At 51.9% G+C, this 22,690-nt stretch overlaps 1 protein-coding gene across 1 annotated transcript in view; it reads left to right on the plus strand.

The window, feature by feature from the left end:
• Nucleotides 1–22,690, plus strand: part of slco5a1b (solute carrier organic anion transporter family member 5A1b) — a 91,945-nt gene that overhangs the window by 26,643 nt on the left and 42,612 nt on the right. The window contains exon 2 of the mRNA XM_072468167.1: nucleotides 9,022–9,072. Within this exon, the coding sequence (XP_072324268.1) occupies nucleotides 9,022–9,072 (51 nt within the window). The remainder of the gene's footprint in view (nucleotides 1–9,021; nucleotides 9,073–22,690) is intronic.

Here is a 22,690-nt window from a genome sequence, read left to right on the forward strand (position 1 = left end):
AGCTGGCACATGCTATGCGGGATGACAATGCGGCCCAGTTTCAGAAGAACCCCGTCTACTACCGCCAGATCATCTCTGACATTGTAGAACTGAGGGCATTGGCCCTTGAGCCACCCATCTGTTAGGTGGCGCATGACACGCTGTAGCAAAGGGTCAGCCGCCGTCTCGCGGTGAATTTGGACGAGGCGTTCATCCGTGGCAGGTAGATTGGAGGCCACGAAGGCCACATGGGCGTCAACCTGGAAGATGAATCCCGCTGGGTCTCACGGAGTGTTGACTGCCCTGGAGAGAGCGTCCGCAATGATGAGGTCTTTGCCTGGGGTGCATACCAGCTGGAAGTCATATCGCCGGAGCTTGAGAAGAATACGCTGGAGGCGAGGCGTCATGTCGTTCAAGTCTTTCTGTATTATATTGACCAGCGGGCGATGGTCGGTCTCGACGGTGAATTGAGGAAGTCCGTACACATAATCGTGAAACTTAACCACACCGGTCAGAAGACCCAGGCACTCCTTTTCTATCTGCGCGTAGCGCTGTTCCGTGGGGGTCATAGTGCCTGACGCATATGCAACGGGGGCCCATGCTGAGGCCTCATTGCATTGCAGGAGCACTGCCCCAATGCCAGATTGGCTAGCATCGGTCGAAATTTTGGTCTCTTTTGCTGGATCAAAGAAAGCTAAGACCGGGGTCGTGGTGAGTTTGGTTTTGGGTTCTCTCTATTTGCGCTCGTGGGCAGGAAGCCAGTGGAAGTCTGTCGTCTTCCTTACCAGATTCCTGAGAGCCGTGTTAAGGGATCAACTTCCCTAAAAAGTTGACCATGCTCAGAAATCGGAGGACCGCCTTCTTGTCCTCTGGCATTTTCATGGCTGTGATAGCAGCCACCTTGTCCGCATCCGGCCGCACACCCAACTGGGAGATGTGGTCCCCGACGAACTTGAGTTCCGTCTGGCCGAAGGAGCATTTGGCCCTGTTGAGGTGGAGGCCCTGCTCGCGTATACGTTTGAATACGCGCTGGAGGCGACTGACATGCTCCTGCGGGGTGGTGGACCAAATGATTATGTCGTCAACATAGACGCGAACACCTTCAATGCCTTCCATCATTTGTTCCATGATCCTGTGGAACACTTCTGAAGCAGATATGATGCCAAACGGCATCCTGTTGTAACAATATCTGCCAAAAGGGGTGTTAAAGGTACACAGTTTCCTACTGGATTTGTCGAGCTGGATTTGCCAGAATCCTTTCGAGGCGTTGGGTTTGGTGAAGAGCTTGGCGTGAGCCATCTCGCATGAGATCTCTTCGCGCTTGGGAATTGGATAATGCTCCCTCATGATATTGCGATTCAGATCCTTGGGATCAATGCAAATTCTCAGCTCGCCGGAAGGCTTTTTTACACATACCATGGAACTGACCCAGTCGGTTGGTTCCGTGACTCTGGAGATCACTCCTTGGTCCTGGAGGTCCTGCAGCTGCTCCTTGAGGGGTGCTGGGACCCTGCGAGGTGCGTGCACCACAGGCATGGCATTCTGTTTCAATAAGATCTTGTAGGTGTATGGGAGCTTGCCCATGCCTTCGAAGACATTGTGGTGCTGGTTCATGATGGCGTCGAGTTGCGCCCTGAAGTCGGTGCCCTGAAAGGTAGACGTGTCATCAGGAGAGAGAGTGAACTCTCTGAACTAGGTTCAACAGCTTGCATGCCTGCGCACCAAGCTGGGAGGCTTTCGAGGAGCCCACGATTTCAAAAGGAAGGATAGCTTTGCGTGACCTGTGCATAGTTCAAGTTGGCACAAGCCGCTGGCATCAATGGCATTGCCATTGTAATCCAATAGCTGGCAGGCTGATGGAAGGATGACTGGTTTGACACGAAGGCTGGGGCACCAATGTCCAGGCGGAATCGTATTTGGGACCGGTTGACCGTCAGGGTGGCACACCACTCATCGTCTGGATCGATGCTGTATATCGACAGCGGCTGGCGTCTTTGCTTCGGGGACACCCTGTTTTTTGTCACGATACCGACTCGATAAGGCGCCTTTGGGTCCTCGGTGTCACTGCTGTGTGGGAGGTCCGCATGGGACTCGGTGACCGTGGGTTGAATTGCCCGGACATTCCTGCGAGGCTGGCTGAAGCGATATGAATTGGCAGGCTGAGCTGCTCGGCATAAGGCAGCATAGTGGCCAAGTTTGCCACATCTTAGGCATTGTCGAGATTTGGCAGGGCATCGCCGTTTTAAATGGGCGGAGCCACAGTTGCCGCACGTCGTAGCGTCAGCACGTTCACTACACCACCGCGCATGCGCGGTGCGGTCGTGCGTGGTGCGCGCCTGTGCATTACGTTCTTCGACGTCGCCGTCCCCTCGTTTGGTGCGCACAAGCGCGGGAGTCCGCGAAAAGCGCGCAAAATGGCCGCCCTCATCCAGACTGAGGCCCTGGAGTTGCTCAATTGCTTGGACCCGTTCTGCCTCGTGGGTGCCTGGAACGCATTGCCGGCGAAGGTGGTAGAGAAGGGCACTTTACTTGGATGTGGGAATACCGACTCGTGGCGTTTTCGTGTAGGACACGGGTGTCAATGGCGGTCGTTAGGGTGAGCTGCTTTACTTTGAGGAGCTGCTGTCGAAGGGGGTCCGGCATCAGAGTTCCCGCTCATTCGAGCTGCAGCTTCCTAGTAGGACAGAGCTCACAGCCTGCAGCACAGACATTCACCATGTACTGAGTGCATCGACTGGTTAGGACAAGGCAAAGGTCTTTAGTTAAAGCTGGTATCGTGTTAACCCACAGTGAGAGTATGTTAAACTGTTAATGACTAAATGAAAATGAAATGAAAATTGCTTATTGTCACAAGTAGGCTTCAAATGAAGTTATTGTGAAAAGACCCTAGTCGCCACATTCCGGCGCCTGTTCGGGTAGGCTGTTACGGGAATTGAACCGTGCTGCTGGCCTGCCTTGGTCTGCTTTAAAAGCCAGCGATTTAGCCCAGTGTGCTAAAATAGTGTTGCACTATTTCAAGTGTTTGGTGACCTGTATGTGTTCCACAGATCCAGAGCGCCCAACACAACAAATTCCCAAGTCCCTCCATCTCCTCTCCCTGATCCCGCCTAAACTAAACTAACTCCCTCTACCACCCCCCCCCCCCCACCCCCCCCCGCCTTATCGTATCTGCTAACAGTTTAATTTTCCCCGAAGAAGTCGATAAATGTCTGCCACCTCCGGACGAACCCTAACTCTCAGGGCGAACTGAATTTTCTCAAGCCTGAGAAACCCGGCCATGTTGCTAACCCATACCCCCGATTTCGGGGGCTCCGAGTCCCTCTAAGCTAATAAGAACAAAGAAAAATTACAGCACAGGAACAGGCCCTTCGGCCCTCCAAGCCTGCGCCGATCCAGATCCTCTATCTAAAACTGTCGCCTATTTTCTAAGGATCTGTATCCCTCTGCTCCCTGCCCATTCATGTATCTGTCTAGATACATCTTAAATGACGCTATCGTGCCCGCCTCTACCACCTCCGCCGGCAATGCGTTCCAGGCACCCACCACCCTCTGCGTAAAGAACCTTCCATGCATATCTCCCTGAAACTTTTCCCCCCTCATAACATCCGTCTCCGAGGCTGCCAAGGAGGCAAAGACCAAAACGTCCGCCTCTCTCACCCCCTCGACTCCCGGTTGCGATGGCTTTTCATGGGATGTGGACAAGTATCGGTTGGGAGGGGGGGGGGGGGGGCGGGGGAGGAAGGCTCGTTTGGAACAGGAACACCAGTATTGACTCGATGGGCTGAATGGCCTGCTTCTGAGCTGTGCAATTCAATATAACTTGAGGCAATAACAGCATTTTATAATTCGCTCTGTGGGCTGAGAATTCATTAAGGGTTGATTAGGCAGGCATGCAGATACGCATTTATTAAAATATCAGATCTAATATAATTAGCACCGGTTTGACTGTCATTGCCTCAGATTTTACCGAGCTGCCTTCTCCCAGTTAATGACTGCAGAATTTTTCATTTTAATTTGTGGTGTTTTGTCTGTGTGACTAAATGCCAACGTCAAGCGTGACCATCCGGTTTAAAATTTTTCACCGATTTTCTTTCACCTTTTGGATAGTTAAAATAAAATGGAGGGTGATGTGAATAAATGAGTTTGTGGGTCAGGAGAGATGAGTCATATACTGCTACCTAGGCCCCTGGAGGACTGCAGACAGATTGTATCTCACGCTCTCTCTCTCTCTCTCTCTCTCTCTCTATCTCTGCCTGTCGCTCTCTTTCGTTCCCTCTCTGCTTGTCTGTCTTGCTCTCCCACCTCTCTTTCACTAGATGCCAGTCTGACATATTATTACGATGTGGTGAGTGGGAGTTGGTCAATTAGTTTTTTACACTGATTACTTGAGGTTAAAAATAAAACATCCTTTTTTTTTCTAAAGAGAGAGGCTTCCAGAAGAGGATTAATAAAACAAGTGTTCCTTTGTTTAAATTACTCCACCGACTACTGATGAAGCAGAAAGAAAGCTCCCATCATTAACCTTTCGTACACCTTCACCCATCCCCCTGAAGCACCATCATCAATTTGCATTCATGTGGCGCCTGTGTCCAAAGCATTGCAAGTAAGGAGGTGTCGGGGGCCGTGTGATCAATAGCTCGGTAGGCTTTAAGGAGTGTCTTGCAAGGAGGAGAGAGATTGGGAGAGGTCCAGGGAGGGTGTTGCCGAGCATGAGGCCCAGGCAGCTGAAGGCCAAACTGGCAGCGGTGGAGCGATGGGGTTGCTCCATACCGCAGATTTCGGAGGGTTGTTGGTGAAGGTTACAGAGGTAGAGAGGGGCAAAGCCGTGGGACGTTTCGAACACCAGCATGGGAAGGTTAAAATGAGGCACTGCTGGACCAGATGCTAATGTAGGTCAGAGAGTGCATCTGGATGGAAATTGTCCCATTGGGCAGACGCAGCATGGGTTCATAAAGGGCAGATCGTGCCTAACTAATTTAGTGGAATTTTTTGAGGACATTAACAGTGCGGTAGATAACGGGGAGCCAATGGATGTGGTATATCTGGATTTCCAGAAAGTCTTTGACAAGGTGCCACACAAAAGGTTACTGCATAAGATAAAGATGCATGGCATTAAGGGGAAAGTAGTAGCATGGATAGAGGATTGGTTAATTAATAGAAAGCAAAGAGTGGGGATTAATGGGTGTTTCTCTGGTTGGCAATCAGTAGCTAGTGGTGTCCCTCAGGGATCAGTGTTGGGCCCACAACTGTTCACAATTTACATAGATGATTTGGAGTTGGGGACCAAGGGCAATGTGTCCAAGTTTGCAGACGACACTAAGATAAGTGGTAAAGCAAAAAGTGCAGAGGATACTGGGAAGTCTGCAGAGGGATTTGGATAGGCTAAGTGAATGGGCTAGGGTCTGGCAGATGGAATACAGTGTTGACAAATGTGAGATTATCCATTTTGGTAGGAATAACAGCAAAAGGGATTATTATTTAAATGATAAAATATTAAAACATGCTGCTGTGCAGAGAGACCTGGGTGTGCTAGTGCACGAGTCGCAAAAAGTTGGTTTACAGGTGCAACAGGTGATTAAGAAGGCAAATGGAATTTTGTCCTTCATTGCTAGAGGGGTGGAGTTTAAGACTCGGGAGGTTCTGCTGCAATTGTATAAGGTGTTAGTGAGGCCACACCTGGAGTATTGTGTTCAGTTTTGGTCTCCTTACTTGAGAAAGGACGTACTGGCACTGGAGGGTGTGCAGAGGAGATTCACTAGGTTAATCCCAGAGCTGAAGGGGCTGGATTACGAGGAGAGGCTGAGTAGACTGGGACTGTACTCGTTGGAATTTAGAAGGAGGAGGAGGGATCTTATAGAAACATATATAATTATGAAGGGAATAGATAGGATAGATGTGGGCAGGTTGTTTCCACTGGCGGGTGAAAGCAGAACTAGGGGGCATGGCCTCAAAATAAGGGGAAGTAGATTTAGGACTGAGTTTAGGAGGAACTTCTTCACCCAAAGGGTTGTGAATCTATGGAATTCTTTGCCCAGTGAAGCAGTAGAGGCTCCTTCATTAAATGTTTTTAAGATAAAGATAGTTTTTTGAAGAATAAAGGGATTAAGGGTCATGGTGTTCGGGCTGGAAAGTGGAGCTGAGTCCACAAAAGATCAGCCATGATCTCATTGAATGGTGGAGCAGGCTCGAGGGGCCAGATGGCCTACTCCTGCTCCTAGTTCTTATGTATGTTCTTATGTCCATTCTTGGCAGGATTAGATGGGTTGTTCCTGCTATCAAACGCCATTCTGGTTTTTTTTTCGAGCTTCAGTGGGGAACGCCCCACCGAGGCCGCATCCTGTCGCCCCGATCTCTCGACCCCCAGATCCCTCCCAACTCACCTGTTGGGGGGGTCCTCGAGCCCCCCCACACCTCACCTCATATGGGCAGGGCTGCCCTGGGCCCGATGCCCGGCATGGGCAATTTGCCACCTGGGTGCCTTGGCACTGCCACCCGGGTGCCTTGGCACTGCCACCCATGTGCCATGCTGGAACTGCCAAGGCTGGCAGGGGCATTGCCAGGGCACCAGGCTGGCAGTGCCATGGTGCCCAGGTGGCAGCAGCAGTGCCAGGGTGCCACCCTGCCCAGATACCAACCACCTGGGGGTTTCCGATCACCTGATAGATCCCCCTCAAGTGCTGTTCCGCCTCCTCTCCATTTGTGGGGACCAGTACTAATAGGCGCCTGGCCGGGATATCCTCGGCGAGGCCGGTAAATCCCGGCAGCCGGTTAGATTTGGCGTAGGCAGAGTTAAGTGACTTAATGCTGCACGGTAGCACAGCAGATAGCACTGGTGCTTTACAGCGCCAGAGTCCCATGTTCGATCCCGGCTTGGGTCACTGTCTGTGCGGAGTCTGCACATCCTCCCCGTGTGTGCGTGGGTTTCCTCCGGGTGCTCCGGTTTCCTTCCACAGTCCAAAGATGTGCAGGTTCGGTGGATTGGCCGTGATAAATTGCCCCTTAGTGTCCAAAACGGTTAGGTGGGGTTACTGGGTTATAGGGATAGGGTGGGAGTGTGGGCTTAAGTAGGGTGCGCTGTCCAAGGGCCGGTGCCGACTCGATGGGCCGAATGGCCTGCTGCACTGTAAATTCTATGAACTCTGCAAGTCAATGGGTGGGACATTTTTCTTATTCGTTTACAGGACGTGCGTGTCGCTGGTTAGGCCTGCATTTATTGCCCACCCCTAGTTGCCCTTCATGATCCGATCTCCTTTACGTCTCATTAGATCCCGCGGCGAGACGTAACGACTGTCGGGAAAACCGGAAGAGGCCTCTTGCGGGTACTGCTGGCCACGTCCCGTCCTAATTCATGGTCACCATCTCTTCTAGATTTTATTATTTGAATTTAAATTCCACCAGCTGCCGTGGTGGGATTTGAAGCCGTGACCTCTGGGATTGCTAGACCAGTGACATTGCTGTTTAGCCACCATCCTTCTGATGTAATAAGTGGCAGAGTGTTGGATGAACCTTGATTGACGCTGGGTGTCCAATGATCAGACAGTATCGGGAAGGCTATTGAACTGTGTGAGGAAAGTGCAGATGACCCATTAGAGACCTCCCTCCTCCCCCAGCACTTGTCTACACGCATGTCATCAGAGACACCAGGTTGTGTCCTAGATTAAACCACTTCTTTCTCCCCCAGCCCCAGGGCAAACCTACATGTTTAGTACAAACGATAAATTGCATTTCTATAGCGCATGTTGTGACTTCAGGGCGTTCCCAAGCACTTTGCCGCCTATGAACTTTGATTCTAGGAGCTGGTTTAGCACAGGGCTAAATAGATAGGGCAGCACGGTAGCATTGTGGATAGCACAATTGCTTCACAGCTCCAGGGTCCCAGGTTTGATTCCCGACTTGGGTCACTGTCTGTGCAGAGTCTGCACTTTCTCCCCGTGTCTGCGTGGGTTTCCTCCGGGTGCTCCGGTTTCCTCCCACAGTCCAAAGACGTGCAGGTTAGGTGGATTGGCCATGATAAATTGCCCTTAGTGTCCAAAATTGCCCTTAGTGTTGGGTGGGGTTACTGGGTTATGGGGATAGGGTGGAGGTGTTGACTTTGGGTAGGGTGCTCTTTCCAAGAGCCGGTGCAGACTCGATGGGCTGAATGGCCTCCTTCTGCACTGTAAATTCTATGATAATCTATGATGATTAAAGCAGACCAAGGCAGGCCAGCAGCACGGTTCGATTCCCGTACCAACCTCCTCGAACAGGCGGCGGAATGTGGCGACTAGGGACTTTTCACAGTAACTTCATTTGAACCCTACTTGTGACAAGCGATTTTCCTTTCATTTTCATGTGTGGCCATTGTTGTGACGCAGGGAAACACGGCAACTAATTTTCACACAGCAAGATCCCACAAAGAATGACTAAATAATCTGACGGTTTAGTGATTTTGGTTGAGGGACAAATATTGGACCAGGACACCAGCCTCCTCCACCTCTTCAAAATGGGGGCCTTGACCGATTACGTCTAGTCGAGTGAGCAGACGTTCTTGGGATTCGTATCTTGTCTGAAAGACGGCACGTCCAACAGCACAGCACTCTCCCAGTCCAGCCCCGAGAGTGCCCGTCTGGATTACGTGTTCAAGTCTCTGTAGTGGGAGCTTCAAACCACCCCCACGACCTTCTGACGGGGCCAATAGAGAGCAGCTACGCTACAGCGGTCCCCGTGAAGGCGGTTACCGGAGAGACACCTCTGGAGGGAGACCGGATTATGGGAAATGAATGGGGATGGGGGAGGGCATGCCGGGTTATGTTGACAGATCCCAAGTCCAATTCTGCTGCTCATGTCCTGTTGGACGTTGGTGTGAATTCTTCAATGAATTCTTGGCGCTGCTCCTGTGCAGTGGTCAGATCTTAAAGCAGTTGCTATGGTCCCGTTGCTAGGCACTGGGTTGCCTTGAGGCCTGTTGTGTGCGATGTATATTATTGGGTGGTTCTTGAAGATTGTTATAATAGAGATCCTAATGTTCCAACCTGTTTCATATTTTTTTCTCTCATTTTGAAGGCTGTCTGTTTGAAGAGAGGCTCTGTTCGCACGAGGAGCTCTGTGCAAATGGTAAGTCCAAATTCCTGCTATACAAGATTGGAATTGCAACTACTCCCTCTTTGCTTATTTATTTTCTTATGGTGTCTGTTATGTTCAATGCAAGTGTAGAAAAACTAAGCACCATCAGACAGTCATATGCAAACTACAGCTCCCTCTACACTGTCCCCATCAAACACTCCCAGGACTGATCCATCATGGGGTTAGATACAGAGTAAAGCTCCCTCTACACTGTCCCCATCAAACACTCCCAGGACTGATCCATCATGGGGTTAGATACAGAGTAAAGCTCCCTCTACACTGTCCCCATCAAACACTCCCAGGACTGATCCATCATGGGGTTAGATACAGAGTAAAGCTCACTCGACACTGTCCCCATCAAACACTCCCAGGACTGGTCCATTAAGGGGTTAGATACAGGGTAAAGCTCCCTCTATACTGACCCCATCAAACACTCCCAGGACAGGTACAGCACGGGGTTAGATACAGAGTAAAGCTCCCTCTACACTGAACCTATCAAACACTCCCAGGACAGGTGCAGCATGGGGTTAGATACAGAGTAAAGCTCCCTCTACACTGTCCCCATCAAACACTCCCAGGACAGGTACAGCACGGGGTTAGATACAGAGTAAAGCTCCCTCTACACTGTCCCCATCAAACACTCCCAGGATAGGTACAGCATGGATACAGAGTGGGAATGCTGCAGGTAGAACTCCATACAGCTCCAGTTAATGTTCATGATGTATGAAATGTTCCCATTGTTGAATGTTAATGTGGAATCTGTTGTCTGGACTGTTGATGGTCTGTACCTATTCCTGAGGCAGCTGGATCGGACAGAATCAAACTCGATCCACATGAAGACCTTAACAGCCAAGCATCAAGTTTGGGCTGTGCAGAGGGAAGTGAGTGATGGAGATATTCCTCGGATTGTTCATCAGTCTCTGATTCCAGAGGGGTGAGAAATGATTCATAAATGGCCTGGTGTCTCACTCCGTGATGTTTCTCAGTCCGACACCATGTCAGAAGGTGCATTGCTATTTTTCTAACGTTAATTCATTCATGGGATGGGCCAACCTTTATTGCCCATCCCTAATTGCCCTTGCGAAGGTGGTGGTGAGCTGCCTTCTTGATCCACTGCAGTCCATGTGGAGTAGGTCCACCCATTGTGCTGTTAGAGAGGGAGTTCCAGGACTTCGACCAGGCGATGGTGAAGGAATGACGATATACTTCCAAGTGAATGACTTGTGTGACGTATAATGTATAGTATAATATAGTGTAGTATAATATAGTAATCTTTTTTTGTCACTAGTAGGCTTACATTAACGCTGCAATGAAGTTACTGTGAAAAGCCCCTAGTCGCCACACTGCGCCACCTGTTCAGGTACACTGAGGGAGAATTCAGAATGTCCAATTCACCTAACAGTACATCTTTCGGGACATGTGGGAGGAAACCGGAGCACCCGGAGGAAACCCGCGCAGACACGGGGAGAACGTGCAGACTCCCCACAGACAGCGACCCAAGCTGGGAATCGAACCTGGGACCCTGGGGCTGTGAAGCAACAGTGCTAACCACTGTGTTACCGTGCTGTCCTTGGGGGGAACTTGCAGGTGGTGGTGTTTCCATGTATCTGCTGCCCTTGTCCTTCTAGGTGATTGAGGTTGTGGGTTTGGAAGGCGCTGTCGAAGGAGCCTTGTTGAGTTGCTGCAGTGCATCATGTAGATGGTACACACGGCTGCCACGGTGTGTCGGTGGAAGGTGTTTACTGTGGAAGATGGGGTGCCAATCAAGTGGGCTGCTTTGTCCTGGATGTATTAAGCTTTTTGAGTGTTGTTAGAGCTGTGCTCATCCAGGCACCTGGGGAGTATTCCATCACACAGAGGATTTGTGCCTTGTAGATGGTGGACAGGCTTTGGGGAGTCAGGAAATGAGTTAGTTGCTACAGGATTCCCAGGCTCCATAGAATCATAGAATTTACAGTGCAGAAGGAGGCCATTCGGCCCATCGAGTCTGCACCGGCTCTTGGAAAGAGCACCCCACCAAGGTCAACACCTCCACCCTATCCCCACAACCCAGTAACCCCACCCAACACCAAGGTCAATTTTTGACAGTAAGGGCAATTTAGCCTGGCCAATCCACCTTACCTGCACATTTTTGGACTGTGGGAGGAAACCGGAGCACCCGGAGGAAACCCACGCACACACGGGGAGGATGTGCAGACTCCGCACAGGCGGTGACCCAAGCCGGAATCGAACCTGGGACCCTGGAGCTGTGAAGCAATTGTGCTATCCACAATGCTACCGTGCTGCCCTTAGGGTGGCACCGTGGCACAATGGTTAGCATTGCTGCCTCACGACGCCGCGGACCTGGGTCACTGTCCGTGTGGAGTTTGCACATCCTCCCTGTGCCTGCCTGGATCTCACCCCCACAACCCAAAAAGATGTGCAGGGGAGGTGGATTGGCCGGGCTAAATTGCCCCTTAATTGGAAAAAATATTTGGGTACTCTAAATTTATAAAAAAAGAAAAACAATATATTTTAAAAAAGAAGGATTCCTAGCCTCTGACCTGCTCTTGTAGCAACAGTATTTGTCTGGCTAATCCAGTTTAGTTTCTGGTCAATGGTAACCCCAGGATGTTGATACTAGGGGGCTCAGCGATGGGAATGTCATTGAATGTCTCCTTTGTTGGAGATGGTCATTGCCACTTGTCATTGTAACTTACCATTTTTCAGCCCAAGCTTGGATATTGTCCAGGTCTTGCTGCGTTTGGGCATGGATTCCTTCATCGTCGCGAATGGTGATGCACACACTGCAGTCATTTGCAACTATCTCCACATTTCACCTTATGTTGGAAGGAAGGTAATTGATGAAGCAATTCAAGATGGTTGGGTCTAAGACATTACATCGGACAGCGATAGTAATGTCTCCGGACTGAGATAATTGACTTCCCAACAACTGCCACCATCTTCCTTTTGTGCCAAGTATGACTCCAACCAGGAGAGTGTTTTCCCCCTGATTCCCATTGACTCCAGTTTAGCGAGGGCTCCTTGATTCCATACTCAGTCAAATGCTGCCTTGATGTTAAGAGCAGTCACTCCCACCTCACCTCGGGCATCCAGCTCTTCTGTCCATGTTTGAACCAAGGCTGTAATGAGGTCAGGAGCTGAGTGACCCTGGGCGGAACCCAAACTGAGTGTCCGTGAGCAGGTTATTGCTAAGTAAGTAAGATAGCACTGTTAACAACACTTTCCATTACTTTGCTGATGATACATACATAGATACATAGAAGATAGGAGCAGGAGGAGGCCTTTTGGCCCTTCGAGCCTGCTCCGCCATTCATCACCATCATGGCTGATCATCCAACGCAATAGCCTAATCCTGCTTTCTCCCCATAGCCTTTGATCCCATTCTCCCCAAGTGCTATATCCAGCCGCCTCTTGAATATATTCAAAGTTTTAGCATCAACTACTTCCAGTGGTAATGAATTCCACAGGCTCACCTCTCTTTGGGTGAAGAAATGTCTCCTTATCTTTGTCCGAGTTCACCCTGAATCCTCAGACTGTGACCCCTGGTTCTGGGGACACCCATCATTGGTGACATCTTCCCTGCATCTACCCTGTCTAGTCCTGTTAGAATTTTATAAGTCTCTATGAGATCCCCCCTCATTCTTCTGAACTCCAGCGAGAACAATCCTAACCTGGTCAATCTCTTCTCATATGACAGTCCCGCCATCCCTGGAATCAGTCTGGTAAACCTTCGCTGCACTCCCTCGAGAGCAAGAACATCCTTCCTCAGAGAAGGAGACCAAAACTGCGCACACTACTCCAGGTGATGGAGAATAGACGGATGGGTAGTAACGGCCGGGTTGGATTTGTCCTGTTTTTTGTGAACCGGAGATGCCTGGGCAATTTTGCACATTGCCGTGTAGATGCCAGTGTTGTAGCTTTCCTGGAACAGCTTGGCCAGGGGCGTGTCAAGTTCCGGAGCAGAAGTCCTCTGTATCATTGCCGGAATATTGTCAGGGCCCAGAGCCCTTTGCAGTATACAGTGCCCTCAGCCATTTTTTGGAGTGACTTTGAGGTTGGGATTTTGGAGCATTCTCCTTTTAGTTTAATTGTCCATCGCCAGGATTCAGGATTGGAAATGGCACCACTTTGGAGCTGAAACTTGATCAGTTGGTTGTGGGATTCACTAGCCCTGTCTATCACTTGCTGACTAGCTGGTTGGCACGTAAGCCATCCTGTATTGTAGCTTCACCAGGTTGACACTGTTGCTCCTGGCATGCTCTCCTGTACTCTTCATTGATCCCCTGGCTGGCTGCTAATTGTAGAGTGGGGGATAATCCGGGCCATGAGGTTCCAGATTGTGGTGGAGTACAATTCTGCTGATGGCCCACAGCGTCTCATGGATGCCTGGCTTTGAGTGGCTGGACCCGTTTGAAATCTATCTCATTTTGCACGGTGGTAGCGCCACACAACACGATGGAGGGTATCTGCATTGTCTGCGCAAGAACTGTGCAGTGGTCAGCCCTACCAATATTGTCAGAGACACAAGCTTCTGCAACAGGTAGGTTGTTGAGGAGCAGATCTAATAAGGTTTCTTGTCCGATTGGTTCCCTCGCCACCCGTCACAGGCCCTGTCAAGCAGCTATGTCCTTTAGGATCCGGCCAACTCGGTCTGTGGTAGTCCTACCTGATGTGTTGGGTGCTCTGCTACACAGACGAACCAACACGGTTGCGAATGGTACAACTCAGTTTTATTGCTAACATTTAATTACAGTGGTAAACTGGATACTGAGGTTCGATCATAACCCTAGAATCTGTGGGCCTCTTCCTAATACTATCTTGTAGTGGCACTCAGCACATGGTGGATGTCTGAGTGGCTTGCTATGAGCTCTGTGCCCTGAGCTGTCTCCTGCTGGAATGAGCTGGAAGTGTCGTGTTCCCTGTTTTGTAGTGTGTATGCTCTTGCCTGTGATTGGCTGTGGTGTTGTGTGTGTTGATTGGTCCGTTGATCTGTCCATCAGTGTGTATGTATAGAACATAGAACATAGAAAAATACAGCACAGAACAGGCCCTTCGGCCCACGATGTTGTGCAGAACTTTTGTCCCAGATTAAGAACAAATTAATCTACACCTCATCATTCTACCGTAATCCATGTACCTGTCCAATAGCCGCTTGAAGGTCCCTAATGTTTCCGACTCAACTACTTCCACAGGTGGTGCATTCCATGCCCCCACTACTCTGTGGGTAAAGAACCTACCTCTGATATCCCTCCTATATCTTCCACCTTTCACCTTAAATTTATGTCCCCTTGTAATGGTTTGTTCCACCCGGGGAAAAAGTCTCTGACTGTCTACTCTATCTATTCCCCTGATCATCTTATAAACCTCTATCAAGTCGCCCCTCATCCTTCTCCGCTCTAATGAGAAAAGGCCAAGCACCCTCAATCTTTCCTCGTAAGACCTACTCTCCATTCCAGGCAAAATCCTGGTAAATCTCCTTTACACCTTTTCCAAAGCTTCCACACCCTTCCTAAAATGAGGCGACCAGAACCGCACACAGTACTCCAAATGTGGCCTTACCAAGGTTTTGTATAGCTGCATCATCACCTCATTGCTCTTAAATTCAATCCCTCTGCTAATGAACGCTAGCAAACCATTGGCCTTCTTCACAGCTCTATCCACTTGAGTGGCAACTTTCAAAGATCTATGAACATAGACCCCAAGATCTCTCTGCTCCTCCACATTGCCAAGAACCTACCGTTAACCCTGTATTCCGCATTCATATTTGTCCTTCTAAAATGGTTTCAGGGTTAAACTCCATCTGACACTTCTCAGCCCAGCTCTGCATCCTATCTATGTCTCTTTGCAGCCGACAACAGCCCTCCTCACTATCCACAATTCCGCCAATCTTCATATCGTCTGCAAATTTACTGACCCACCCTTCAACTCTCTCATAGAATCATAGAATTTACAGTGCAGAAGGAGGCCATTCAGCCCATCGAGTCTGCACCGGCCCTTACAAAGAGCACCCTACTCAAGCCCACATATCTACCCTGTCCCAGTAACCCCCACTTAACCTTTTTGGACACTTTAGCATGTTTGTACCATGATGTTTACCTGAATATCATGACACTACCGAGCCACTCTTCATGATGGACATTGAAGTCCCCACCCAGAGCATATTCTGCCCCATTGCCACCTTCTATGATCCTTCCAAGTAATGTTCCACATGGAGGATTACTGACTGATCAGCTCAGGGAGGGAGCTAGGTGGTAATCAGTAGGAGGTTTCCTTCCCATGTTTTGACGGATTGATAATGCGGTTGACGTAACTGAATGGCATTTGACAGGAGGGAGGTCACTGAATCAACATGATTTCCAAAAATTCTTCCATGGGAATGTGGGTGTCACTGGCTGAGCCAGGGTATATCGCCCAAATCTCATTGCCCTTGTGGGGCATTTAAGAGTCACCCACATTGCTGTGGGGTCACATGCAGGCCAGATCGGGTAAGGGACGGGAGATTTCCTTCCCTAAAGGACATTAGTGAACCAGATGGGTTTATAGCACTGCTGCCTCACAGCTCCAGGGTCCCGGGTTCAATTCCGGCCTTAGGTGACTGTGTGGAGTCTGCACGTTCTCCCCATGTCTGCGTGGGTTTCCTCCGGGTGCTCCGGTTTCATCCCAAAGATGTGCAGGTTAGGTGGATTAGCCATGCTAAATTGTTGTCCAAGAGGTTATGTGGGGTGATGGGGATATGCGGGTACCAGGGGTTGGGAGCTCGGTCAGGTGCTCTTTCGGAGGGTTGGTAGCAGACTCGATGGGCCAAATGGCCTCCTTTTGCACTGTAGGGATTCTATGATTTCTATGACTGGTTCATCGTTAGGGTAATACCAGATTTCTAATCAAATTCCACCAATTGCCATGGTGGGATTCAAACCCAGGACCTCCGAGCATTAACCTGGGTCTCTGGATGACTAGTCCAGTGACAATACCACTGCACCACTGCCTCCCTTAAGATACTTTAAGAATCTCAGTCCTATTGGATTTCACCCTGTGCATTTCGGAGTGCTTGGAGCATTGTTGCGATGAAATGTTCCGGTGTGTGTGGGAGAAGTATATTCAGTGACTGACTCACTCAGTTTTCCCTCCCCTCTATTGCTGTCCTTCAAGGCTGCGAGTGGGTGGAAGGCTACATCGCTGACAGCTCTCCTCCTGATCCAGCTTGAGTTGTAATTAACATCCATCGTAACAGCTTCTCGGGGAGAGGTTTAAAAAGGTGCGCAAAGAACAGTTAAACGATAGGGCGGAATTGCTTCCCGAAGAAGAGGATTGTGCTGGGTTTGGGATTGGGGGCTGCAGAGAGGAAATAGACAGACAGACAGGCGGACGGAGGAGTGGGGGTTAAATTTCCCGGCCGCTAGAAACTTGCGGGAATGAAGTTTCGGAAAACGCTGGGAATACTCAGCATCTGTGGAGAGAGAAACAGAATGGATGTTTCAGGTCGATGACCTTTCATCCGAAGTGGGAATAGTTTTCTTTATTCCTTCGTGGGATGTGGGCGTTGCTGGAAAGGCAGAATTCATAGCCCATCCGTAATTGCCCTAGAACTGAATGGTTTACTCGGTCATTTCAGAGAGGCAGTGAAGAGTCAACCACATTGCTGTGGGTCTGGAGTCACATGTAGGCCAGACCGGGTAAGGGCGGCAGATTTCCTTCCCTAAAGGACATCAGTGAATCAGATGGGGCTTTACAGCAACCGGTGACAGTGCTCACCATTACTGAAACTAGTTTTGTGTCCCAGATTTTTGTATTGAATGGGATTCAAACCCATGTCCCAAGACCCATTAGCCTGTGCCTCTGGTTGATGAGGCCAGTGATTGTACCACTATGGGTAGTTTTAAGCATATACAGTGGCAGGGTGATACGCAATCAATACGCTTGAGTCCACGTGGAGTCCTATCGATTCAGCTTTAATCAGATAGAACTGTACCCAGCAGCGAAGTTACAGAAGTGAAGGCTGCTGGGATGGCATTGGTTCTTATACCCCGCCATTCAGGGCGGGGCTATGTAGATTGCCCAATGGTAGACCCCGCGGTCTAGCCAACGGTCATTCCTCTCTCTGGTACCGCAATACCTGGTATTACCACATTCACCCCCTGTTAAAAAAGAGCCAGCGGGGTGATGGCCAGTATTACTGTCGCCTTTTCATGGTAGGACCAGGTATTGCAGGTACCATGCTATCGAGGGTTGCGGAGAAAGTTCTTGCGTTGTTAATTTTCCTCATGGTGCTGCAATCAGACGATCGGGCGGCCTGGTCGTCCTACTGGAGCGTCTAAGTTTCGGCGGCGATCCTGGTGAGGGCCCCGGCGGTAGTGACTCCGGGAACGTGGTGTCTTCCTCCCAGGCAGTTTCGTCACCCCTAGGCGGCGCTGTAATGTCAAAAAATGGGCAGAAGGAAGGGGTGCCTGTAGGGGGCGTCGGTTCCTGCTCGGCTCTGGGTCGGGGTTCTGGCGGCAGTACTGACCCTCCGGTCAGGTGCGGTGGGGGGGGGGCAGTGGCTCGGGCGCACGTGGTGCTCCGGCGGGCGCCAGGTCCCGGAGGGAGACCGTATCTTGGCGTCCGTCGGGGAACGCTACGTAGGCGTACTGGGGGTTGGCATGCAGCAGGTGGACCCTTTCAACCAGCGGGTCCGACTTGTGCGCCCTCGCATGTTTCCGCAGCAGGACGGGTCCGGGTGTTGCTAGCCAGGTGGGGAGCGGGGTCCCCGAGGAGGACTTCCTGGGGAAATCAAGGAGACGTTCATGAGGTGTCTGGTTCGTGGTAGTACATAGCAGTGACCAAATGGAGTGAAGGGCCACTGGGAGGACTTCTTGCCAGCAGGAGACTGGAAGATTCCTGGACCGAAGGGCCAGCAGGACGGTCTTCCAGACCGTTCCGTTCTCCCTTTCTACCTGCCCGTTTCCCCGGGGGTTGTAGCTGGTCGTCCTGCTCGAGGCGATGCCTTTGCTAAGCAGGAACTGGCGCAGCTCGTCGCTCATAAAGGAGGACCCCCTATCACTGTGGAATTATGCGGGGAAACCGAACAGTGTAAAAATAGTTTGGAGTGCCTTGATGACGGTGGTTGTGGTCGTGTCCGGGCAGGGGATGGCGAATGGGAACCGGGAGTACTCGTCAATCACGTTCAGGAAATACGTGTTGCGGTCGGTGGAGGGGAGGGGGCCTTTGAAGTCCATGCTGAGGCGTTCAAAGGGACGGGAAGCCTTTATCAGGTGCACCCTCTCTGGTCGGTAGAAGTGCGGTTTGCACTCTGTGCAGATTCGGCAGTCCCTGGTGACAGTCCTGACCTCCTCCGATGGAGTAGGGCAGGTTCCGGGACTTAACAAAATGGAAGAACCAGGTGACACCCGGGTGGCAGAGGTCCTCGTGGAGGGCTCGGAGGTGGTCTACTTGTGCGGTGGCACAAGTGCCGCCGGATAGGGCATCAGGAGGCTCGTTCAGCTTCCCGGGACGATACAAGATCTCGTAATTGAAGGTGGAGAGTTCGATCCTCCACCGCAAGATCTTTTCGTTCTTAATCTTGCCCCGCTGTGCATTATCGAACATGAAGGCCACCGACCGTTGGTCCGTGAGGAGAGTGAATCTCCTGCTGGCCAGGTAATGCCTCCAGTGCCGCACAGCTTCCACTATGGCCTGGGCCTCCTTTTCGACCGAGGAGTGGCGAATTTCGGAGGCATGGAGAGTGCGGGAGAAGAAAGCCACGGGCCAGCCTGCTTGATTGAGGGTGGCGGCCGGAGCTACGTCAGACGCATTGCTCTCGACCTGGAAGGGGAGGGACTTGTCGATGGCGCGCATCATGGCTTTTGCGTTGTCCGCTTTGATGCTGCAGAAGGCCTGGCGGGCCTCCGTCGACAAGGGGAAGGTTGTGGATTGGATTAGGGGTCGAGCCTTGTCGGCGTAATTAGGGACCCATTGTGCATAGTGGCTAAAGAAGCCGAGGCAGCGCTTTAGGGCCTTGGGGCAGTGAGGGAGGGGGAACTCCATGAGCATGCGTTCGGGGTTGGGGCCTATGACTCCATTTCGCACTACGTAGCCTAGGATGGCTAGACGGTCGGTGCTAAACACGCACTTCTCCTTATTGTAGGTCAGATTCAGGAGGTGCGCGGTCTGGAGAAATTTACGGAGGTTGGTGTCGTGGTCCTGCTGGTCATGGCCACAGATGGTGACGTTGTCAAGATACGGGAACGTTGCGCGTAAGCCGTACCCCCATTCGGTCCATCTCACGCTGGAAGACCGAGACCCCGTTTGTGACACCGAAGGGAACCCTTAAAAAGTGGTAGAGCCGCCCATCTGCTTCGAAGGCAGTGTACTGGCGGTCGCTATTACGGAGGGGTAGCTGGTGGTAGGCAGACTTGAGATCCACCGTGGAGAAAACCTTGTATTGCGCGATCCTGTTTACCAGATCGGCAATACGGGGGAGGGGGTACGCGTCCAGTTGCGTAAACCGGTTGATGGTCTGGCTATAGTCGATGACCATCCTATGCTTCTCCCCGGTCTTTACCACCACTACTTGAGCCCTCCAGGGGCTGTTGCTTGCTTCGATGACCCCTTCCTTCAGCAGCCTTTGGACCTCGGACCTGATGAAGGTCCGGTCCTGGGCACTGTACTGCCTGCTCCTGGTGGAGATGGGTTTGCAATCCGGGGTGAGGTTCGCAAACAGGGAAGGCGGGTCGACCTTAAGGGTCGCGAGGCCGCAAACAGTAAGGGGGGGTATAGGGCCGCCGAATTTAAAAGTAAGGCTTTGTAGGTGGCACTGGAAATCCAGTCCCAGAAGGGTGGCTGCGCAGAGGTGCGGCAGCATGTATAGGCGGAAATTGCGGAATTCCCTGCCTTGGACGGTGAGGTTCGCGAGGCAGAACCCTTTTATCTGCACCGCGTGTGACCCGGAGGCCAGGGAGATCCTTTGTTGGGTGGGGTAGGTGACCAGAGAACAGCGCCTTACCGTGTCGGGGTGGACGAAGCTCTCCGTGCTCCCTGAGTCGATGAGGCATGACGTCACGTGGCCGTTGATGCCGATCGTCGTGGTGGCCTTTGCTAGCGTTCGGGGCCGACTCTGGTCCAGGGTAATGGAGGCCAGCTGCAGCAAGGAGTGAAGATCGGGAAGTGCATCGTCAGCCGTGTTGGGGCTTGAGGCCCCATCCAAGATGGCGCCGGCCACGGATCGCACATGGAGTCCGGGGACTCCGAAGATGGCGGCGGGGAGGAACAAAATGGTGGTGGGGAGGGGCAAAATGGCGGCGCACTCTGCTCCCGCGAGGCGGAGGCCAGCTGCAACAAAGGGTTTTGGTCGGGTAGCGCGTAGCTTGAGGCCCCATCCAAGATGGCGCCGGCCATGGATCGCACGTGGAGTCCGGGGACTCCGGAGATGGCGGCGGGGAGGAGTAAACTGGCGGCGCATGCTGCTCCAGTGTGGCGGAGGCCAGCTGCAGCAAGGGGTTTTGGTCCGGCAGCGCGTAGCCAGCCGTGCTGGGGGCTTGAGGCCCCATCCAAGATTGCGCCGGCCAGAGATCGCCCATGGAGTTCGGGGACGGAGACCCCGACGACTGGACTGGCGAGGGACAAAATGGCTGCGTGCTCTCCTCCAGCATGGTTGCCGGGGGGAAGAATGGCCGCGGCTGCTACGCTGCCTGGCAGGGCAAAGGCTGCGGTGCACGTTGGGCCGGCGGGGCTGGGAAAAGGGAGTGCGGCGGTGGGCCTGGGACGGTCGGGACTTGGAAGAACGGCTGTGGTTGCACAGCGGACGGCTGGAGGAACGGCTGAGGGTAGTCATTGGATACCGCGTTCACCGCGTGGGCGAGGCAGACCGCGGCATAGTGGCCTTTCTTGCCGCACCCTTTGCAGGTGACGGTGCGGGCCGGGCAGCGCACGCATGCGGGTGATTCGCCTGGCCGCAGAAGAAGCAGCGTTGGCCGGCGGAGGTAGCGGGGCGCCTTGCCGCGCAGGCCTACGGAGGTAGCGGGTAAGTCTGGGGGTTAAGCGGGTAAGTCTGGGGGGCTGCCGCGGCAGGATGCCACGCAGCCCAGGGGGGCGTACGCAAGGGCGTTTTTGTATGCCACGTCCATGGACCCTGCCAGGGCCCGGGCCTCGGTGAGGCCCAGCGTGTCCATTTCGAGCAGCCTTCGGCGAATGTCGGGGGAGATCATACCTGCCACGAAAGCGTCTCGAATTAAAAGTTCGGAGTGCTCGTTCGCCGTCACCGCTGGGCAGCCGCAGTTTTGGCCCAGCACGATCAGTGCCCTGTAGAAATCTTCTAGCGTCTCATCTGGGCTCTGCCGTCTCGTTGCCAGCAGGTGACGGGCGTAGACCTGATTAAGTGGATGAATGTAGTGTCCTTCCAGCAGTTCCATGGCTTTATCATAGTTCGCCGCCCCTTCGATCAGGGGGTAGATCGCCGGGCTGACCCGCGAGCGTAGGAGGTGTATTTTCTGCCTTTCCGTGGGGGTGTTCGCAGCCGTCTCGAGGTAGCTCTGGAAGCATGCCAGCCAATGCTTAAAAATCGCGGCAGAGTTTTCTGCGTGAGGGCTGAGCTGAAGGCACGACGCCTTGATGCGGAGATCCATCCTTCAAAGTACTTATCTGAGTAAATTGATACGCAATCAATACGCTTGAGTCCACGTGGAGTCATATCGATTCAGCTTTAATCAGATAGAACTGTACCCAGCAGCGAAGTTACAGAAGTGAAGGCTGCTGGGACGGCATTGGTTCTTATACCCCGCCTCTCAGGGCGGGGCTATGTACATTGCCCAATGGTAGACCCCGCGGTCTAGCCAATGGTCATTCCTCTCTCTGGTACCGCAATACCTGGTATTACCACACAGGGTAAGAGAGGAGTTGGAGGTGAGAGCCAGTTGGAAGTTCAGTAATGGTGTGGAAGGGATTAAAAAGTGTTGGTGATTGTTCAAAGGTTATGTCGATGGCGACAGCAGAATCGGCAATGCTTGCAGTCTGAGAAAAATGGGAGCCGCGGTGTGACCGTAAATTGTTGAACTCATAGTTGAGTCCAGGGGGTCGTCGAGCGCCCAATGGAAAAATGAGGAGCAGTTCCTCCAGTTTATGTTGAGTTTCATTGGAATAGTGTAGGAGGGTGAGGGCCGAGTGGTTAGAGTGCGAGTGGGGAGGGGACAGGGGGAGGGGGGGGGGAGGGGGGGTGTAGACATAGAACATAGAAAAATACAGCACAGAACAGGCCCTTCGGCCCACCATGTTGTGCAGAACTTTTGTCCTAGATTAAGAACAAATTAATCTACACCCCATCATTCTACCGTAATCCATGTACCTATCCAATAGCCGCTTGAAGGTCCCTAATGTTTCCGATTCAACTGCTTCCACAGGCAGTGCATTCCATGCCCCCACTACACTCTGGGTAAAGAACCTACCTCTGACATCCCCCCTATATCTTCCACCATTCACCTTAAATTTATGTCCCCTTGTAATGGTTTGTTCCACCCGGGGAAAACATCTCTGACTGCCTACTCTATCTATTCCCCTGATCATCTTATAAACCTCTATCAAGTCGCCCCTCATCCTTCTTCGTTCTAATGAGAAAAGGCCTAGCACCCTCAACCTTTCC

Source organism: Scyliorhinus torazame, chromosome 2, assembly GCF_047496885.1.
Source record: "Scyliorhinus torazame isolate Kashiwa2021f chromosome 2, sScyTor2.1, whole genome shotgun sequence".
NCBI classification, from domain to species: domain Eukaryota; kingdom Metazoa; phylum Chordata; class Chondrichthyes; order Carcharhiniformes; family Scyliorhinidae; genus Scyliorhinus; species Scyliorhinus torazame.